The sequence below is a fragment of the Aulonocara sp. 'chitande type north' Nkhata Bay genome, linkage group LG20, assembly GCF_057382095.1.
Source record: "Aulonocara sp. 'chitande type north' Nkhata Bay isolate Kocher_YH1m ecotype deep benthic linkage group LG20, A_spYH_male_GT1.1, whole genome shotgun sequence".
Classification (NCBI taxonomy): Eukaryota; Metazoa; Chordata; class Actinopteri; order Cichliformes; family Cichlidae; genus Aulonocara; species Aulonocara sp. 'chitande type north' Nkhata Bay.
In genome coordinates this window covers 36,502,101-36,521,541 of record NC_141363.1, presented here as the reverse complement: position 1 = coordinate 36,521,541, position 19,441 = coordinate 36,502,101, and the positions used below count along the sequence as shown (strand labels likewise).

The 19,441-nt window shown below is 40.3% G+C and overlaps 1 protein-coding gene across 2 annotated transcripts in view; it reads left to right on the top strand.

Annotated features, from left to right (window-relative positions):
• Positions 1 to 18,127, top strand: part of kdm5bb (lysine demethylase 5Bb) — a 24,314-nt gene extending 6,187 nt beyond the window's left edge. For both annotated transcript variants that reach the window (XM_086276647.1, XM_086276646.1), the window contains 23 exons: positions 139 to 288; positions 406 to 499; positions 822 to 943; positions 1,390 to 1,548; positions 3,745 to 3,864; positions 3,953 to 4,111; positions 4,238 to 4,419; positions 4,544 to 4,706; positions 4,837 to 4,956; positions 6,204 to 6,398; positions 6,674 to 6,855; positions 6,961 to 7,085; positions 10,021 to 10,171; positions 10,283 to 10,397; positions 10,951 to 11,306; positions 12,148 to 12,286; positions 13,206 to 13,385; positions 13,880 to 14,041; positions 14,430 to 14,915; positions 15,415 to 15,499; positions 15,594 to 15,802; positions 15,884 to 16,138; positions 17,210 to 18,127. In XM_086276647.1, the coding sequence (XP_086132773.1) occupies positions 139 to 288; positions 406 to 499; positions 822 to 943; positions 1,390 to 1,548; positions 3,745 to 3,864; positions 3,953 to 4,111; positions 4,238 to 4,419; positions 4,544 to 4,706; positions 4,837 to 4,956; positions 6,204 to 6,398; positions 6,674 to 6,855; positions 6,961 to 7,085; positions 10,021 to 10,171; positions 10,283 to 10,397; positions 10,951 to 11,306; positions 12,148 to 12,286; positions 13,206 to 13,385; positions 13,880 to 14,041; positions 14,430 to 14,915; positions 15,415 to 15,499; positions 15,594 to 15,802; positions 15,884 to 16,138; positions 17,210 to 17,347 (4,047 nt within the window). In that variant the 3' untranslated portion in view covers positions 17,348 to 18,127. The remainder of the gene's footprint in view (positions 1 to 138; positions 289 to 405; positions 500 to 821; positions 944 to 1,389; positions 1,549 to 3,744; positions 3,865 to 3,952; positions 4,112 to 4,237; positions 4,420 to 4,543; positions 4,707 to 4,836; positions 4,957 to 6,203; positions 6,399 to 6,673; positions 6,856 to 6,960; positions 7,086 to 10,020; positions 10,172 to 10,282; positions 10,398 to 10,950; positions 11,307 to 12,147; positions 12,287 to 13,205; positions 13,386 to 13,879; positions 14,042 to 14,429; positions 14,916 to 15,414; positions 15,500 to 15,593; positions 15,803 to 15,883; positions 16,139 to 17,209) is intronic.
• The last annotated feature ends 1,314 nt before the right edge of the window (positions 18,128 to 19,441 follow it).

Below are 19,441 nucleotides of genomic sequence, written 5' to 3'. Positions count from 1 at the left end.
TTAACTGTACTGTACTACCTGGCAGTCAGTTTATATCTTCCCGATTACTGCATCTGATTATACAGGTATTTCCAGTTAGTCGCATAGGTTCTTTCTAATAGCCTTTGTGATATAGTTCTCCCTCGCTGGCTCTTTCAGTGTGTTCAGAAGCCTGTCCAGCCGGTCGACAGTGCAGAGGAGGGCACAGACATCAAGGAGCAGAAGCTGCAGGACCAGGCTCAGAGGACACCTGTCCAGATACCTGATGCTTGTCCAAGTGCTCGCAGAGCCAAGCGCATGAAGTGTGAGGTGGGAGCCACAAAGCCTGACTAAAACTGCCCTGAAACCATCAGTACAAGCTTCACTATTCAACAGTTATTTGAAGAATCTCGTAGTTTGACGTTTCAGTTCTCACTTTGTCTGTAGGCTGTCTGTGTGAAGACTGAACCAGGTGAGCCCGGTGATAGCAAGCCAAACCTGAGGCGGAGGATGGGGTCTTTTGTTGTCAAGACAGAACCAGGTTAGACCCACACCCCAGAGCGAAAACAGTTATTCTGTTGATATTCACAACATTAATGCAAACACTTCAACACACTTTGTTTGGAATCATTAAGCATTAATAAACATGTATGAATGTTGTAAGAAGAGTGTTAAGTAGCGATAAGCAGAAATGAATGGTAATTAAACATATATTCAGTAGTTACAAATCCTCCTTTAGCCAAGAAAATAATATTTCTATAGTAACTTAAAAATACCAAATATGGAGTCCATGTATTTTTAAACATTTCCTGTAAAGGATAATCCTCTTCTTGGTCATAGTAACGTTTCTTGTGGCCTTGCAGAGAAAGAGATTCCAATTCTGGTGAAACAGGAACCAGTTGAAACCAAGGAACTAATATTTGAAGCTGACAAAGTTCCCAAGTCACGGTATAAGAAAGTCATGCCTCCAGTTCCTCCAAGTCCAGTAAGTAGACACCAAAAGAGTGTGTGTTTAGTTTAATGCAACATGATGAGAAATCCACCCTAAGTTTTTGTCATTTGACTAAGTTGCTTCCTTTGTCCATTAAATATGTATCATTTTTTGAAGAGCACAAATAACACATAACAAAAAAAATGTGACATTTTAATGCTGAATGTAATTACATAAACTAAAAGATACAATAGCACAAGAAAAGAAGGCAGAAGTAATGTAAGAAGAGAAAAAATGAGGTTTAAAATATCATGCACCATAACTGATCCTTTAAAACTGACAGCATTTCAAAGTATATTTTTAACATGCATGTTAAAATTCTTCATTTTTGTAATAAATATACTGAGTTCTGGTAGATTTCAGTCTATGTAAAAAATGTTTTTCATTTCTATCTGTTTATTTTCGTCTCACTACAAACTGCTCCTGTTGTTATTGCCCAGGTGGATCTGGTTGTTTGTCTGGTGTGTGGCAGTGGGGGAGATGAAGACCGCCTGTTGCTGTGTGATGGCTGTGACGACAGCTACCACACCTTCTGTTTGATCCCTCCTCTGCACGACGTTCCCAGAGGAGACTGGAGGTGCCCCAAGTGTCTGGCTCAGGTGAGATTAAACAGCACAGTCTGGTAACACTTTATAATTACTATCGTTAATACATAGAAAAATGAGCTAAATAGTTTTTCACTGTTAGCAAATATTGAAAAAATACTAAATAATATTAATTATTACTTAATAATTCTTTGTAAACCATCTATAACATCTATAAGGTGGAATGGATGTTTATAAAGCTTCTAAGTAGTGCATAAATACTGTGTAGTCCATCTATAAACATTATTGTTTACTTTTGTTTATTGTAAATGTATTTGTTTTTTAAGCTGTTGCCAGGTTTTATAGTGTTTGTTTTTAAAAGAACATATAAGCAGGTATGTTATCAGTGACGTAAAGACTGTGATCCTGTAGTTTACTTTCACTTTTGCTATCTGTTTGTTTGGCTTAGAAAAACAGTACTGGGTTGGGTTACAGTACAACAAATAAGAAGTAAGATCAGTGTCACTTGTTCTGCAACAAGTGTAACTGCACTAAATACAAGAATCTCTCATCACTAATGAAAATGTGTTACAAAACTACACTAATACTGTAACTACAATTGAAAGTTTCTTAGGTATGGTTATCTTAAACTGTTACTCAAAGTCTGTATATCTTAACGCTAACATTAAAAGGGAACTAAAATGCGTAGTTCTACATCTGTATTTTGTTTTGGGCTTTTACTGGCTTGTATAGCAGAATTAACAGCTCAAAGTTGTATAACTTCTCTTAGTTTAAGCAATGTAAGGAGTGAGTGGGCTCAAACAGCTCCCATAGCCAAATCGCAAAAAGAACACGACTCCGGTGCAGCCAGTGTATTCCCAGGGTCGGTTTTAAAGGTTCTCCTTCCGGGAGCCAGCTCTAATGTCTGGCAGACTTTTGCTACCTGCAAAGCTCAGAATAATTTGATTTCACTTCTCTTTGCCACTCTTTACTTTAGTATGGACCTTCTAAATACACCCATGTATTTTTAATGCCAAATCAGAGCCAAAATATGGTGGAACTGAACAGTCTTCTGGGTGGAAATCAGAAAAAGAAATCATGTGTGAACGTCACACCTTTAGGAGGCAGGGCTGGCTTTTACCACAGGCCACCAGAGGGGTGCCAAAGAAATATAAAAAATATTTTTAATTCTTTGTTATCTAATTTTGAAACACTGCTTACACCATTAAGCATCTGATACTCAGAGGAGACCTCAGGCAGGATGCTCTGCTGGGGGCTGACTCATATAACCTGCTGCTTCACTGATATAAAATGGTGTTTAGTTTGAGTTTTAGATATATAACAGCTGCAGCAGTGTACATAGTAAGTGAGTTTCAGTGATAACGTACAGGTGACAGTACCTCTAAATTGCAGTTACTCCAATGTTTTGTTGCCTTTGAAGTTAATGGCTGTTTAAATCTGGCCTAGACTGTTCATGGTCGCATCATCTCTCCAGGTGTCAGTTGTAAGTGTAGTGTGAAGTTTGTCAAAATGTCAGAGCAAGAGGAAAATTAAAATAATAAAACACCCAATCAAGTTGGAAATGGCTTTTAAGATGTGTATGTGCTGAAGGTTGGAGATCGATCTCCTCAGGTGTTGGCATTATAACAGTCTGCAACCTGAGTGCCACCCTTGAATCCCTTTACCACTGAGTGAAATATCAAATCTGAAACCAAGTGGGGATGCTTCCACCTGTGCCCCATTGCTCATCTGCAGCTTTCACTTTCCTCTACTGTTGCTGAAAGTTCTGAGTCTTTGAAGCTGCCAATTTGGCTCTCTAGACTGCAGACTCTAGGAGACAGGCTTCTATGTTCAGGCTCCAACACTATTGATCTAAGGGTTTCGGGGACCCTGTGTTGTTGACGTAATTAGTCGTTTTTGGACAGACATGGTAATAGTGGAGCTTGCTTGATTGGTCATGCCAGAGGCCACTTTCAATAGTGAGATACCGAGTGAGGTTTGAAAGAGAACTGCTTTAAAAAAAAAATGCTTTAAAAGGTTTGCTCACTTTTTCTCCAAGATCGTTTTTTTACCTCCTGGAAGTTCATTCATTCTCCCACAGATTCAATTTCAGAATTCTCAGATTTTTACCTATATGTTTTTAATTATGTAGTTATAGAATAGGTTTTTGGCATCATAATTCCATAAATAATTGTGTATAAATTAAAAACCACACACACAAAAGCTAACCGTGTCAATATCTTTGAAAGGCTTTTTTAAATTTGCCCACAGGAATGCAACAAGCCTCATGAGGCGTTCGGGTTTGAACAGGCATACAGAGACTATTCCCTGCGTGCATTTGGCCAAATGGCAGATGCCTTTAAATCTGATTACTTCAACATGCCAGTTCATGTAAGTAGATATGGTCCAAACATAAACATACTGCTCTATGTCAGTCTGAGTATTTTAAATTCAATTACCTCTCACTTCTTTGTTACAGATGGTGCCCACAGAGCTGGTAGAGAAAGAGTTTTGGCGTTTGGTTGGAGCCATTGATGAGGACGTTACTGTAGAGTATGGAGCAGATATCGCCTCGAAGGAGTTTGGGAGTGGATTCCCTATTCCAAATGGAAAATTTAAGGTTTCTCCAGCAGATGAGGTAAATGTCTAAATAAGCAATATAAAACCTTGCATACATCTGTTGAATCATGTTTTGTAAACTAAGAAGTACAAGCATTGCACTGTAATTCCTGCTATTGACCTGGGTATGCCGTTCCCCACGCAGAAATACCTCAAATGTGGCTGGAACCTCAACAACCTGGCGATGATGAACCCGTCTGTACTGACTCATGTAACAGCTGACATCTGTGGGATGACGCTGCCGTGGCTTTATGTTGGCATGTGCTTCTCCTCTTTCTGCTGGCACATCGAGGATCACTGGAGCTACTCCATCAATTACCTGCACTGGTATACAAAAAAAGTTTCTTGTATAGGTTTATTATTGCTTGAGCTCCTAAAATCAAATACATTTTATTTGCACCTCACTTTTGGCCAGCAGGAGTGAAGTCTTTTCTATTTTATTCATTTCAAGGGGGGAACCCAAAACCTGGTATGGTGCTCCTGGTTTTGCTGCCGAGCAGCTGGAGGACGTTATGAAGAAACTGGCCCCAGAGCTTTTTGAGTCTCAACCTGACCTGCTCCACCAGCTGGTCACTATCATGAACCCCAACACCCTGATGGACTATGGAGTCCCAGTTCGTAGTCTTTTTCACATCCTGTGTAGTCTACATCTGTATATGTAGTCAGTGTCTGTTATGAAGTGGATATACAGATAAAACTTGAATATTTCTCACAGGATTTTCTCTGCTCTCCACTTTGCTTCAGATTTACAGAACAAACCAGTGTGCTGGTGAGTTTGTCATCACATTTCCTAGAGCTTATCACAGTGGCTTCAATCAGGGCTTCAACTTCGCTGAGGCGGTCAACTTCTGCACAGTGGACTGGGTATTTAATCCCTTTATTTTCGCTGTTCTAAACAGCATCTCTTTTTTGTTTGGAAAAAGTATTTAAAACACTTTTTCTAATATAATTTTATGTGAAAGTAGAAGATGTGAATGAATAACAAGGTCATTTTTTTTATTTTTAGTATGAAAAATTTTCATTGATTGAGTACAAAAAAAATGCCAGCTTATTTTAGTAGTACTGCTTTACAGCTTGATTTATAGTTCTGTATAAAATCTACACTTTACCTGATCTGCAGCTTCCCAGAAAAGTATTTACGCATCACAGCAACACACATTTTTAACCACTGTTATAACAACTGCTTTAAGTCTTATAAAAACAGAGGTCATGTTAACTGAATGTGTGAAATCTGAAAGCTGCCCATCCCTTTAACAGGTTAAAACACCGATGGTGAAACTGTAAAATGGTACTAGGAGCACTGGTGTGTTTCTAAATTCAAACAAACACAGTAGAATCCTTCATGATGGTATTCAATGGCACCTGTTAGCAATAGGTGCAGAAGGATCACATATTGTGGGATTTCCTCTCAGTAAAGTGAGTTCTCACAGAATTAGAGAATATGTAAACTATCTAGAAGGCTGTGTGGCATGATAGCATGCAGGAGAAAGAAAGACAATCGCAAGAGAGAATGAAGCACCAGTGATGGCTGTAGAGTCCATGAACACCAGCGCAATGTGCAGAGAAGACTTTTAGTAGCTTTAGTTCAAGTCTCTGTGAGAAATTTTCCCATGAAGCAGGTAGGAAAAAAAATCATGCTGAGGGCAGAGAAAAGCAGACACAAATACCAACAACAGCCTATGCCACAGGCTCTTTGGGATTCAGTGCAGGACTATAAATAAAGCTTAAGCTGCTTTATTGGGTCATGCATCAGTATTTAGATTACCTCCAGTATTTTCATAGTGTTATGCAAAGGCTGTTACTATGAACTGGAGAGAAATGTGGAGCGGCAGTTTATATTAAAAGTAAATTATATTATATCTGTTCACCCAAAAAAGATCATGTTGCTTTTTTAAAATTAGTTTTCTTTTGTAAAGTAGCCACAAGTTGAAATAAATTCATTTTAGTATCACAGGAGAGTAAGAAAAGCTGAAAATATTTACATTAGGCTGACATTTTTTTGTTCTTCTTTACACACTTACTCAAAACTACTGCTGACTAATTTCTCTTCTGCTATTGCTCCATCACCAATTACACACATAACTTTCTTTTGCTCCTTTCTCTTCTACCAGATGCCTCTTGGCAGACAGTGTGTTGACCACTACCGCATGCTGCATCGGTACAACGTGTTTTCGCATGATGAGATGGTGTGCAACATGGCCACAAAAGCAGATACACTCAGCGTGGTTCTGGCCTCAGCCGTGCACAAGGACATGGTCGCCATGATCCGAGAAGAGGAGGAGCTGAGAGAGAAAGTGAAGAAAATGGTACAGCATCTTTCAACAACTCGTGTAGACATAATGACAGAGTTGCATAGTGTGTAGACTATTTTTTTAATAAATAAATACAGGTTTATTTTTCATATCACTAGTTTAAAATTGCTTTTTTGTTTTGGCCTCGCAGAAATGTGTAAAAATGTGCCACTAAGCTTTATTGGCCAGCTGTGAAAGTAGCATACATGTTTAAAAAAAGTGCAAAGAGGTGTTGTGTTTAAACACACACTGCATCACCTAATGCATTTGTTGGTATCTCACACCTTCAGGGAGCGATGCACCACCAGGAGGCAAAGTACGATCACCTCCAGGATGACGAGCGGCAATGTTTCAAGTGCAAGACTACCTGCTACCTGTCTGCCATCACCTGTCCCTGTACCCCCGGAGTATTGGTCTGTCTGTACCACATCAACAACCTCTGCTCCTGCCCCGTCACCAACTACACAGTGAAGTAAGTCCCACTGATTATTTTTTAGTATTAAACTACAGAAAACTGTGGTTCTTCTGATTTGTGCATCTTATTAAAAAAATCTATCATTTTGCTTTGCTGCTACAGTTACAGATACACACTGGACGACCTGGTTTTGATGATGAATTCTGTGAAGCAGCGATCTGAGCTGTATGATGAATGGGCCTCCCGTGTAACAGAGACTCTAGAGGCCAAACTCGAAAAAAAGAAAGGTAAGCAGCAAAGGACCAAACAGATGGTTTCACGTGTTTAAGTAAAATAACCAGTGTTTCCTTGCACCTAATTTCAGAAAATGAAACTATATTCAAATTTAAAACCAATGTTTTGAAGTTGCAGTAGACAACCTCCTTCCATGGTGCTGTAATAAAGACTGCACTACTTTCCATTTTAAAACATTAGCTTATACTCGACTGAGTAAGCAGTAATAATAGCATCTGAATCTCGCTTTCTATCATCTTTTTAGCCACCTCTACCATCCTCCTCCTTTTTCTTTTTCCATTTCCACATTTAATGTGGTTATTCTAGCATCAACCGTTTCAGTTATCTGGCCACAGCTATGGATCATTACAGCCCAAAACAAAAGCACTATGTTCAGTTTAGCAAACAAGTCATCATTTGGCAAGGAGATTTCATACCTGCTGGAAGAGACGATGGCACAGTTAAAGTGAAGTTTATGGACAGCCCATGTAAATGCAGACGGTTTCATTTATTCTGTAGCTACTATGTTTTGCAAAAGTAGAAAAATACACATCTACACCAAAACAGGGCAGGTGCTGAGCTGAAAACAAGCCAGCAAAGATTGTAAAAAAGTTGATGGATGTATGTTTAAGACTCGTATTAAAAAGGATTGCTTTGCCTGCCAATCTGTAAATAGTCAGTAATATAATTTTGCTCGTCTTTTATCTCAGAAAGTAGAGCACTGATGAAAACCTTGTTAGTAGAAGATTGTCAGCTTTCCTGAGTAGATGTGAGAAATCCATTCATTTTACTCAAACATGTATCCAAACCTTATTAACTACCTCAGTTTCAGATCGTAAAATTTCCTACTCATCAAATTAATACAGCTGTTGTACACTTGACAAACTGCACAGTTTGTCATGTGTGACGCGTCCACCACCAGCTGCAGTCTGCGTACTGTGAGTTTGGTGTTCTTGTTTATTATGGCACAGCAGCAGGATCCCCTCTTCATCTGCCTGCCTCAGCATCCCTCCTCTCCATGTATTTTAGGCTCAAACTGGGAAAAGTGTCACTCTGTAGGAAGTGTAATCGACCTCCTGTTTAGACTCCTCAGCATGGTGTTAACTGTTTGACGTTTATTTTTAAAAGTGCCACTAGTTTAATTAAATTTAGTTTACTGAAGAGGCTGTCACACTGTTCTTGGGAGCTATAGACAGCAGAGCAAAAATAGTTTACAAAACTTGCAAATGAGAGCTCTACGGCTTTTTCTCGTTATCTTAATTAAGACGCTTTAATAGGAGAAACATGTAGCAAATCAAAGTGGTAACCTGCAGGGCTGAAAAAAGAAGCCAGTGCATAAGAGCCAAAACTGCCCCCAATCCCCCAAAACTCCCACATTAAAAGGACCAATGAAAAGACTTAAAAATTAAAATAAATGTTTACAGCTTTTTAAAAAAATAATTGTTTGGAAATTGTTTGGGATTGTCTGTTTGGGATTCTCCAGTGATTAAAAACTGTTGGTAGATGAAGTTTTGAGTAGGTGTACCAGGCAGCTGTAGCCAACTGAAGTCTGCTAGAGTCCACCTGTGCTAAATGGAGTCACTGAACAAAACTGCCGTTTGTGTCTTTTGAAGCATTTTAATCAGGTAAATAGAAATTTGTCCAACTACTTTATTAGTCTGTTACTTAGTACCAATTGGAAGATATCTGAGTTTGTGCATTGCAGTCGTACAGTTGCTCATCCAAATATGCTCACTTCTGGTTTCAGAAAGCTCAAAACAAACGTGTGCCACTGCGTTTGCATTTTGACTAACAAAGCTGTGTTTGCACACACTGTTAAAACACACACTGGGCGAGACATCTTGAATGAATGATGTTGGACATTGACAGCCCCCTTTCTATTGGCCAAGTGGGGAGTCATCACTGCATATATTGCTCTAATATTAAGTTGCTCTGCAGCTGCACTGCGATTAGAAATAATGTGTTTCGAGCTCAGAGTCAAGGTCAGCATTTCCTGTGTGAGTGTCTGTGCATTCAGAATGTTTTTGGCCTTTATTGGATGGTCCAGTATAGAGTACACAGTAGTGGGAAGACAGTGAGGGGGGGCTGACACACTGAAAACAACCCAACACAGTAAAGACACAAGACATGTGTTACAGCTCAACCAGGTGAGCTTTAGTGGCGTCCCCTGTGCATACAGTGGTTTGCAGACCTAGGATCAGGTGTTAGAGGTATTTACTTTCATTCTGGGGCAGCTTGTTTGCGCTGCTATAAGTCCTTTAGTTAAACCCTTGGGACAGAGAACACAAAAGTCACAACAGGCAAAGAACTTGTATATGATGAAGTGAGTCAATATGCTAAAAACAATGAAAATGCTTCACTGCCACCTTTGTTTTTGCCTTTCATGGTGCTTTTGTTCACCTTTCTTCCTCTTTGCTGAGTTCCTGTTCTATCTTGCCCCAACCTTTTAACCAGTCATTCATGCTACACAAAGCACATATCACTGTTATATCGTGAGTGCCTCATCGCAGTCCAGACCCGGGCCAGTATAACATAACACACAAAAAGAAGTACCCCGAGTTTTGTTCCTGTTTTTGATATTAGATTAGAAGATATTAGAATCACACTCAATAATCATAATGAGCTGTTGGACTAAGTGATTCTATATAAAGTCAATAAAGAAATGAAATCCTAAAATCCTTCTACCAATGACTCCGCTCCATTGTCACTGTCAGCAAAGTAATTCCTCAAAGAGCTCCTGGAAGCAATTAACCTAAGACTCAGTTAAGTCAATAGTGGTGTAAGTTATAAGATAAAAGTATTTATTACTCTTTGCAGCGCCAGTGCCATGTTCAGCAAAAACAATAAAAAAGAGGTTGCTGCAGTAAGTCATCAGTTGCTCAGCAACATGTTGGGTTATTTAAGCTGCAAATGTGTTAGACTATGATTAAGCTGCTCTTGTCTCCTCAGGCCTGCCAGTCTTTCGCACCCTCCTTGCTGAGTCAGACTCCAAGCTGTTCCCTGACAACGACCTGCTGCGTCGGCTTCGTTTGGTCACACAAGATGCTGAGAAGTGCGCGTCTGTGGCACAGCAGCTGTTGAATGGCAAGAAGCAGACCAGGTAACATTAATATGCGATGTCACCCAGGCTTATGCATTACTTCTCACACATTCTTCTTGTTGAATAGTAATGGCGCCTTAATGAGGGTGATTTCTTCACTCATGGACACAGGTATCGGTGTGGAAGTGGGAAGTCACGGAGCCAGCTGACTGTGGAGGAGCTGAGTTCATTTGTGCGGCAGCTGTATAACCTCTCCTGCAGTCTCCCTCAGGCGCCCCTGTTGAAGGTAAACTGAGGAGAAGAAATTTGCTTTTACCAAAGTAAAATTTCATTTCTTTAATTTTAAGTCACATTGTGCAGCTTTTGTTATTTGTGCAGTTTCTGTCCTGCGTTGCTTGTATTTAAAAATATGGCAGTGTGATTGGCACTAAGGCCACTGCTAAATGAGACAGTTTTATGCCTCACAGGTGAACCACAAAGTGTGGTGTCAGTGAAGGGAGGTAAATGTTGGAATAGCTTATTAATGACAATAAAGTAGACCTCTGCGTAACACGTTAGATCTGTGATCAGTTTTTTCTGAACTTTATGTGATGTATTGTTTTTATTTGTGTGTTTTTATGTGTTTTGCGTTACATGTCTTTTCTGTATTGCATAGTTTGATGTGACCTGCTTGAGGACTACAGATGTAAATTAGTGGTTTTCTTACAATCTTACACGTTTACGTCTTATTTTTTACGTCAATGTCCACTAACATGCACTTTCCCTGTTAAATAAATAAAAATGCACTACTTGATCTGATTTGAAGACATTTTTCAACTTCTTGTATTTTCCATCTTCAGGAACTCTTAAATCGCATTGAAGACTTCCAGCAGCACAGCGAGAAGGTCCTGGCAGATGAACTTCCCAGTGTTGCTGAGATCCAGAGCCTTTTGGACGTCAGCTTCGACTTCGACGTGGACCTGCCTGAGCTGCCGCGCCTGAGAGTGAGGCTGGAGCAAGCACGATGGCTGGAGGGGGTGCAACAGGCCAGCGCTCAGCCTGCTACCCTGACTCTGGAGACCATGAGGAGGCTCATCGACCAGGGAGTCGGATTAGCACCTCATCCGTCAGTGGAGAAAGCCATGGCACGACTTCAGGAGCAGCTCACTATGTCTGAGCACTGGGAGGACAAGGCGAGCAGTCTTCTTAAAGCCAGGTGAGGGCAGCACCGATTAGTCCATGATAAAGTTTGCATCATAGCCACAGGATAGGAGCTTCCAAAACAGCAACAAGGACATATTATGGTAGCTTGTCATGCTCTGAGTTTAATCCAAAAGAAAACCAGATGATTTCTAAGATGTTATTCTGCTTCTTAGCTTTAACTCTGTGTCCAGGTATTTGCACTGATTGTAACTGAATAATGTAATATTACGTCAGTGCTCCTGATTTTGCTTCATTTTAATTACAGCTAGTGCAAAATGCTGCTGCTAGAATATTCAACAAGACCAACAAAAAGTGAGCATCATGTTTAGTTCTGCCCTCATTCCATTGGTACTCAGTGCTGTCCAGTATTAACTGTCATTAGTGCTTTTCAGAAGCTTTTAATGGCATGGCTGTCAGGAATGCGCATTTACTCTCACCATTATCAGGCAAACTAATCTCCAATCAGGACTTAAATATCAGTATTTTTAAAAAAAGTTTTGTGTTTCCTCATCATGCTTAGTCCACTGCAGCTTTGAATTTGGGGTTTTCACAGAATTTGAGATAGTGTTTGAAAAAGATTTCAGATGTTTGACAATTAAAATATTATTTAATGTAAATAAGTTTGGTTTTCAAAATAACATAAGCTTTATGTTTTATGCAATTTTATGCAATAAAACCTGTATGTACAGAACATTTTTGAAAGTGTTTGTGGTAAAATAAATATTTAGAAAGCTTGTGAACGAAGTGTCATGGCATTTCTTGGTATGGATAATATAGATAACATGGACCTGATGCAAATATTGTGCCAATGTTTACAACCTATGGTGCGTCATTTGTGTTTTTCTACCCACCAGACCACCACACTCCATAGAGACCCTTAGTGCTGCTGCTGAGAAGGCATCTAGCATCCCTGCCTACCTCCCAAACTGCCTTCTCCTGAAAGACACCATCAGAAAAGCCCAAGAGTGGCTGCAAGAAGCTGAGGAGCTTCAGGTTAGCAGAAATTTTAAGAATGGTTGGACTATTAGGAAATATGATATTATTATATGTTATTTTGATAGGGTGTGACTTAAAAACAATTGTGATGGTGTTTATAACGATTGAGAGTTCTCCTGTCATGAAAACTTGTTAGTAACTTATTGCCAGTTTAAAGGAAGTGCGTGAGGTTACTGCAACAAAGAGGCTGTTCTTAGAGGCGTATAAAAGACAGCAGGAAGGCAGTGAAACTGTGTCACTCACATTTGTGACCAAAAATAGAGGCGTCTGGGGTGTAAAAAGTGTGAAGGGGTGTGTGAGTAAAAACTATTTTTAGATTCAGCCTCCGTGTTTCACAGCAGCAGTGAAGGTGACGCTGTCGTAGTTATTTTGAGGCTGGAGCCTCTCCACTCTGACCCACACACGCAGTGAGAGGAAAGAGGCGGTGCAGCGAAAACAGGGGGAAAAGAAAGTCAACAATTACTGTAACTACAATCGAAATCTCTGAGTGGAAAAGTCCAAAACGACTCATGTATTGTATCTTTTTGCCTGATCCCATCCTCTGCTGATTTATTTTATACAGCAACTATATAGCATACTGAAAAAAAGTGCTGGCTTACGTATTGTATGTTTTGCCGTGCCTTTCAGTGTCTGGCACAATAATAACATGCAGGGTTGAGTGTAAACAGGAGCACAACTTCCTTTATTTGAAGGCTTTAGTTTTTAATTATTCTTCAGAATATTTTTTTAGAATAATTAATTCTTTGTGTTATTATAACTATTAAGCTATTCAGTAGTATATAACTTAATGAAAATTATTAGTTGTTTTTTTAAGGACCAGTAAAATGTAAACGAGGCCAACATAACTGGTCAGCTGGTTCAGGGTATCAGTGGGGCAAAAAAAGCGTGTTACACTAAAATAATCTTCTTGATTCAGGTCAGCGGCTGCATCCCGATGGTGGACACCCTCTCTGACATGGTGCTACGAGGACAAGCCATTCAAGTCCACCTGGAGCCTTTAGACAGGCTGGAGTCTCTCATGGCACAAGTGCAGGAATGGAAAGAATCAGCAGCAGCAACTTTCCTTCAGAAAGACTCAAGCCTCACCTTGCTGGAGGTAAAATTAAATTAGATTTAAAAGGATTTTTAGGACATTTTGAAATATTATCTGCTGAGGTTAAAACCTGGCAGGCAGAAAATGTTTGACTTGTCCGATCCTTCCTGTTTCTACTTCTCTTTGTGTGGAGAGAGTTGAGCTTGTGTTTAATGAATTTGAATACTGTATATGTATACTGTATTGGATTCTCTGGAAACAAAGAAAACATTTGAAGATGTTTTTTATGGGATCTTACCCAATAAACTGTATTAGACAAAACAGTTAGTCACCAAAACTATTGCCAAACTTCTACGTGAAAATCATTTATTTCCATCAAATTCAGGCTTCGTTGTAGTGTCTGGCACAATAATAACATGCAGGGTTAAGTGTAAACAGGAGCACAATTTCCTTTATTTTAAGGCTCGGTGCAGATAAAATCCCTGTGTCAAAGGCAGAGGTTGCTAGTTTTAGGTCCTGTTAGTCCAGGAGACTCACAAGGCTTTTGTTCTCTGCAGGTTCTTTGTCCCCGATGTGAAGTTGGAAACGTCGGTTCTCCAAAGAGGAAGGCAAAGAAAGGAAAGGAATCACCTAAAAGTAACAAAAAGAAAACTTCGAGGTTCAATACGCTCAGCGATGTGGAAAAAGCGCTTTCAGAGACCACGGATTCTACCTCTGCAGTAAGTATTCAAAGAGCTATTCCCTGAGACACGTGTGCTTCAAAAGAATAAAGTTTGCTGAGTTACCTGATTTTGACGTTTTGGTGGTCAGATCCTGATGACGAGAAGTAGTTTTGAGCGGAAGGAAAGTCTTGTCTTTTCAGGTTGTTGCAGGAAAAGCTTAACTGCATATAGAAGGGTGCTTGGGATGTGTGTTGAGCAGTCAAACTTGATAAGGGGCACAATGCTGAACAGGGTGATAACAGTCAATTTAAGAAAAAAACTAACTTTTATTCAAACATTCGCTGTAATATTATGATAACACAGTAATTATTTGCTTAATCACTGCGGTAGAGATCTGACTGCTGAAATTCATCAGGAAAAATACTGAGTATGTTTTATTCAACAGATGGCAACTCTTGAGGAGCTGTGGGTGAGGGAGATGGAGGCTTTCTCTAATCTCAGGGCAGCAAATGAGTCAAAGCTCCTTCCCACGGCAGACTGCATGGACCTGAGGGTGTGTTTCTGTCAGAGGGCGCCCATGGGTGCGATGCTACAGTGCGAACTCTGCAGGGATGCCTTCCACAGCGTGTGCGTCAGAGACCCGTCAGATCCCTGCAAAACACAGCCATGGCTTTGTCCGCAGTGCCAGCGGTCAGAAAAGCCCCCCTTGAGCAAAGTCCTCTCTCTGCTGGCATCACTGCGGCACATCGGGGTGCGCCTTCCGGAGGGTGATGCACTGCACTATCTGATGGAGAGGACAGTAAACTGGCAGCAGCGAGCGCAGGAGGTTTCACAGGCATGTAACCTACCAGAACTCGAAGAGAGGCCAGGAACTCCTCCCACTCTCACCCGCTGGGTTTCAGGCAGTGACAACCCTCAGAGCAACACTCAGGTCACTCCTCATCTCTTTGTGCCACTTTTTAAGCAGTTAATTTTTTGCAAATGTTAATTGGTAATGATGGGGAACAATTCTCTCCCCAACTCTGCTAAATGAAAATGTACGTCTGCAACAGAGAGTTAGATTTTCTCCACATGACACAATAAACCAGTTCCCTTACAAAACCATTTTAAGATTTTGGTTCAGGATCAGGTTTTTACAGCTTTTCCAAGCATTTCGTACAAAACAGAAGGAGCTAACAGAAGGAGATATAGTATAAATCATCTGGCAGGTGTAAAAAAATAAAATAAAATAATGAAGGAGGAGAAATGCACCATTAAAGGGTGCTGTGAGATGTAATAAAAAGATGATAGGTGTCTTAGAAGCTGCAGAAATGACACAAATCTGATTCATATGTAGAGCTCAGTTCCAGCCCTCTTTAAAGCTTAAAGAGTTGTTTTTATTATCACCTACCTGCGTGTGTTAACATCGGAGTTTGATGGTTTTGATACAGGCTCCTTGTTTGACTCCAGAGTGGAATAGGACAAGCCATGCTCAGACCGTCTTCTACACCGAGCAGAGATGCATACCGCTGCACGGTCAGTGTCCTGAGCCACTTCATGAAGACATGACTCGCAGTTTTTCTGTCGTTTCAGATTGTCACATTTTAGATTTTGCGTGTTTATGTTGCAGGTTTGAGTCGGGACCTGGAAGAGCTGATGGTGGAGGGGCTCCTTCTGCAGGTGTCTTTGCCAGAGGTGCAGAGCCTCTACCTTGTCTTATTGGACAGAGCCAGCAGCCAGCAAACAAACCCATGCATGTCACCACCACAGGAGGAGCCCACAGACTGTGAGAAACACATGCAGTTTAACTCTCAGGGAACAAATCTGCCACTGAACCAGGTACAAGCCAAACCAATAAAGGAACCATTTCACATCCTGAACACTGCAGCGCCAGTTTCATCGTGCTGATTTTATTTTCAGGATGGTGCCAAAGGTGCAAGCAGCTCAGAAAAGAAGGTGAAGCGGCATCTGGAGAGAGACAGCTCAGATGGAGAGCGCAGAGCGAAGGACAAAAAGCACTCTCACAAGAGACAAAAGATGAATAAAAAGAATCCACAGCGCAGGCAAACCTCGACCTCGTCCTCCCCGCGCTCCAACTTCTCCCAGTCTGACGACTCTGATGAGGAAATGGCTGTGTGTCCAGCAGAGAGGTGTCAGCTGCCAGAGGGAGATGAGGTGAGAAAGACCTCTGACAGGAGCCACATAAATGGATTTAGTCTGCAGAGGACAGGCTAAGGTTACTTTACTGTCTTCCATATGAGGACCTCATCTCCGGTCAGGAAACTGCTGCTTCAAAAACAAGACGAGCTGTAATCTTTATTTTTATCTAAAGAATTGATCGTGAACAGCAAACACCAGCGCTCCCAGACAAACCTGTGCAAAAACTCTGTGCTGTAGGTTTCTGGTGAATGACATTTTAATATTTCATTTTATTAACATAAAGCCTTCACATAAATGTGTTGGCGGGTTATGGGTGAGATTTTTGGAGCCAAAAGTGACCCCTTAACAACGTCACAGACTTCTGAGGGGGTCTGTACCTCACAGCAGGAATTAATATTAGTCAGATCAACAAAAAAAGGCACCCCCCACAGCGGAGATATTCAAGTCAGGCATTCAAATTAGCAGAGTCGAGCCCGAGGAGGGTTGATCAGCTAAAGCTGTGTCGGGACATCTGTCAGTCAAACTGGCCAAACCTCAAACTCCAGTTTCCAGGTGGATGAGTTTTAAAAAACACAGGGAGGTGGTGTAATGATGGTGGAAACTATCCTCCCCCTCCAGCTATGCTGTTCCCGTGACTTTGAGTTTGAAGGATTTCCAATTTTGTAAGACAAACAAACTAAATAACAACAACATCATGAAGTAGAACATAGCCATCATCTCTTGGAGGACACATTTAACTTTAAATATATGTTAGATTCTCCTGTTGATCCCTTGATTGAATATGTGTGACAGGTCTATCATAAACAGGACGGAGGGGAATTTTTTCAGGATAAACGCAAACTAAAACTTTCCTCCGGATTAACTGAATTTTTCAATGAATATCCGACTGCAGACTAACTCTAAATCTTTATTAGATTTTTTCCATTGATGGCATAGGTGGTACCTTGTTTGGTCGAGCTTGTAAATTGTTTTGCTGCTCTCCATGAAAACACAGGTGGTGTTGGTGAACATTGTGGAGCATATAGCTTTTGGAAGTGTAGACCTGTTGTTTAGCTGTGATGTTGACTGACTTGTGTGTTTCTGCAGGTGAATTGGGTCCAGTGTGACGGCAGCTGCAATCAGTGGTTTCACCAAGTGTGCGTCGGCGTTACGGCAGAAATGGCCGAGAAGGAGGACTACATTTGCGTCACGTGTACACTGAACGACGGGCGCGTAAGAAAGTAAAGATGTCATTCTGAAGGGAGGCGTGTCTTCAGTCTGGAGGGTCACTGACCCCGTACCCCTCTTCACCCCCTCGTCCCGTCTGTCTAACCCTTTTGTAACAACGGTGCTATCTCCTCTTTGACATGTTGTCCAGAACTATAATGTTTAGTTATTTTTTTGTATTTTTACATATATATATTATATATATTTCCTCCTTCTTATGAATTGTTTGTGGTTGTCTAAATGAAAAAAAGAAAAACACAGGATGTGAAGTCTGCTGCATGGCATCCCGTTACATCGACGCAAAGGAGTCTTACACCATGAACCCCCCTCCCCCCGGTAAAGAGAATTAATCAAGGGTTAATATTATCTTCTTTAAAACTTTCTTGCATGTTAAACCAGAGCTAAGGGGACAGAAGTCGAGGTTTTCACCCCCCAAAAAATGACTTTTTTTTTCTTTGAAATCCAGTGTTTAGTACATGCATCTTAATATAATTATTCCCATTTTTTGTTTTGTAGAATAGTTTTATTTATCTGAGCAATAATTTTTGTCTGAATCGACTTAAATGGCTTTGATCTCGGCTGAGTTGTGTTTTAGCGATGATGGTGTGATGTACAGAAAGCTACTGGGTTACGTGTCTGGGTTACGGAGAAACACTGCGGCACGCCAAAGGAAAAAGAGGCTGCTGGCTGGGCAGATCCTCGCCTTGTAACCCATCACGGGAAACAGCAGGAAGGACCTGGAGTAGCTGAAGATGTTACAAGTTTATATTGTGGAATAAAGCCCTTTTGTTCTATGGATATGCCTTGTCCTTTCACTTCAATGTAGTAAAAACAAAAAAAACAGGATTTAAATACGCTGTTCAGACAGTGGTCATACAAGTTTACCCATCAGAGATCACAGTGACTAACTATTCTAAAAACCAGATTTTTAAAATGTAATAATCATTAAACCCTGATAATGCTGATTTTTATTGCTTCATCATGAAACAAATTTTACAATAAACATTTATGATCCCCAGTTATATTTATCTTTGAAGCCAGACAATAAAGACCTGAATGATCCGTAAACACGGAGTCTAACCAGATGCTGACGTCAATAATTTAATATCATTTTCCGGATTGTGGTTACACTACTTAAGAAACAGTGTAAATTAGAGTATTTTTACTGTTTATTTATTAGTATTTATTGTTTATCAAAGGGTCTGAATCCTCTACCAAAAAAAAATATTGTTCTGAATGATCGCAGTGCGGAAACAGGCGAGATTGCTTCAGTTTTCTGTCTGACAGTAATGATAACATTCGGTGGTTCTGCGATCTCACTGGTAGGTGACAGAGATGGTGGGGTGTGGACAACCAGGAGGAAAACATAAAATCTGAATCTACAGAGCTTATATTTATGTTTTATTTTTACAGAAATTCAATTTTGAAACCTTTTAATTATCAATAATTGATAAACATTTTTATCTTTTGAAGTCGGGCCTGTCAAAACAAGTTTGAGAACCCAATTTTTCATTCTGTGTAACGCAGAATAAAATTTCAGTTATTTTCAGTGTTTAATAATTTAATAGGATGCTAATCTTTAAATTACACCCTCACTTTCAGAAACATCAGGATAACTGTGTAAAATGTAAATAAAAAAAACTGTGGAACAATTTCAGGATAATGTTGGTCGATGTAAAACTGTGAAGACTTTGAATATCTCATCATTTATAGATGAAAATATGATCAAAATATTCAGAGAATCTGAAGAAATCTCTGTCTGCGAGGGACAAAAGCCATGCCCTGCATTAAAAACAGACATGATTCTGTTATTTAATTATTGGATGGGCTCAGGAACACTTCCAAAAGTCATTGTCTGTGAACATGGTTCATCCAGTGCAGGTTAAAGCTCTATGATGCAAAGAAGGAGCCATATGTGAATATGATCCAGAAACTCTCTCTGGGCCAAAGCTCATTTAAAATGAGCAACGTGGAAATCTGTTCTGGGGTTAGACAACTTGAAATCTGACGTCCTTAAAGAGGAGAGGGACCATCCAGCTTGATATCAGCGCTCAGTTCAAAAGCCTGCATCTGTGATGGTATGGAGGTGCATTAGTTCCCATGCAATTAGCA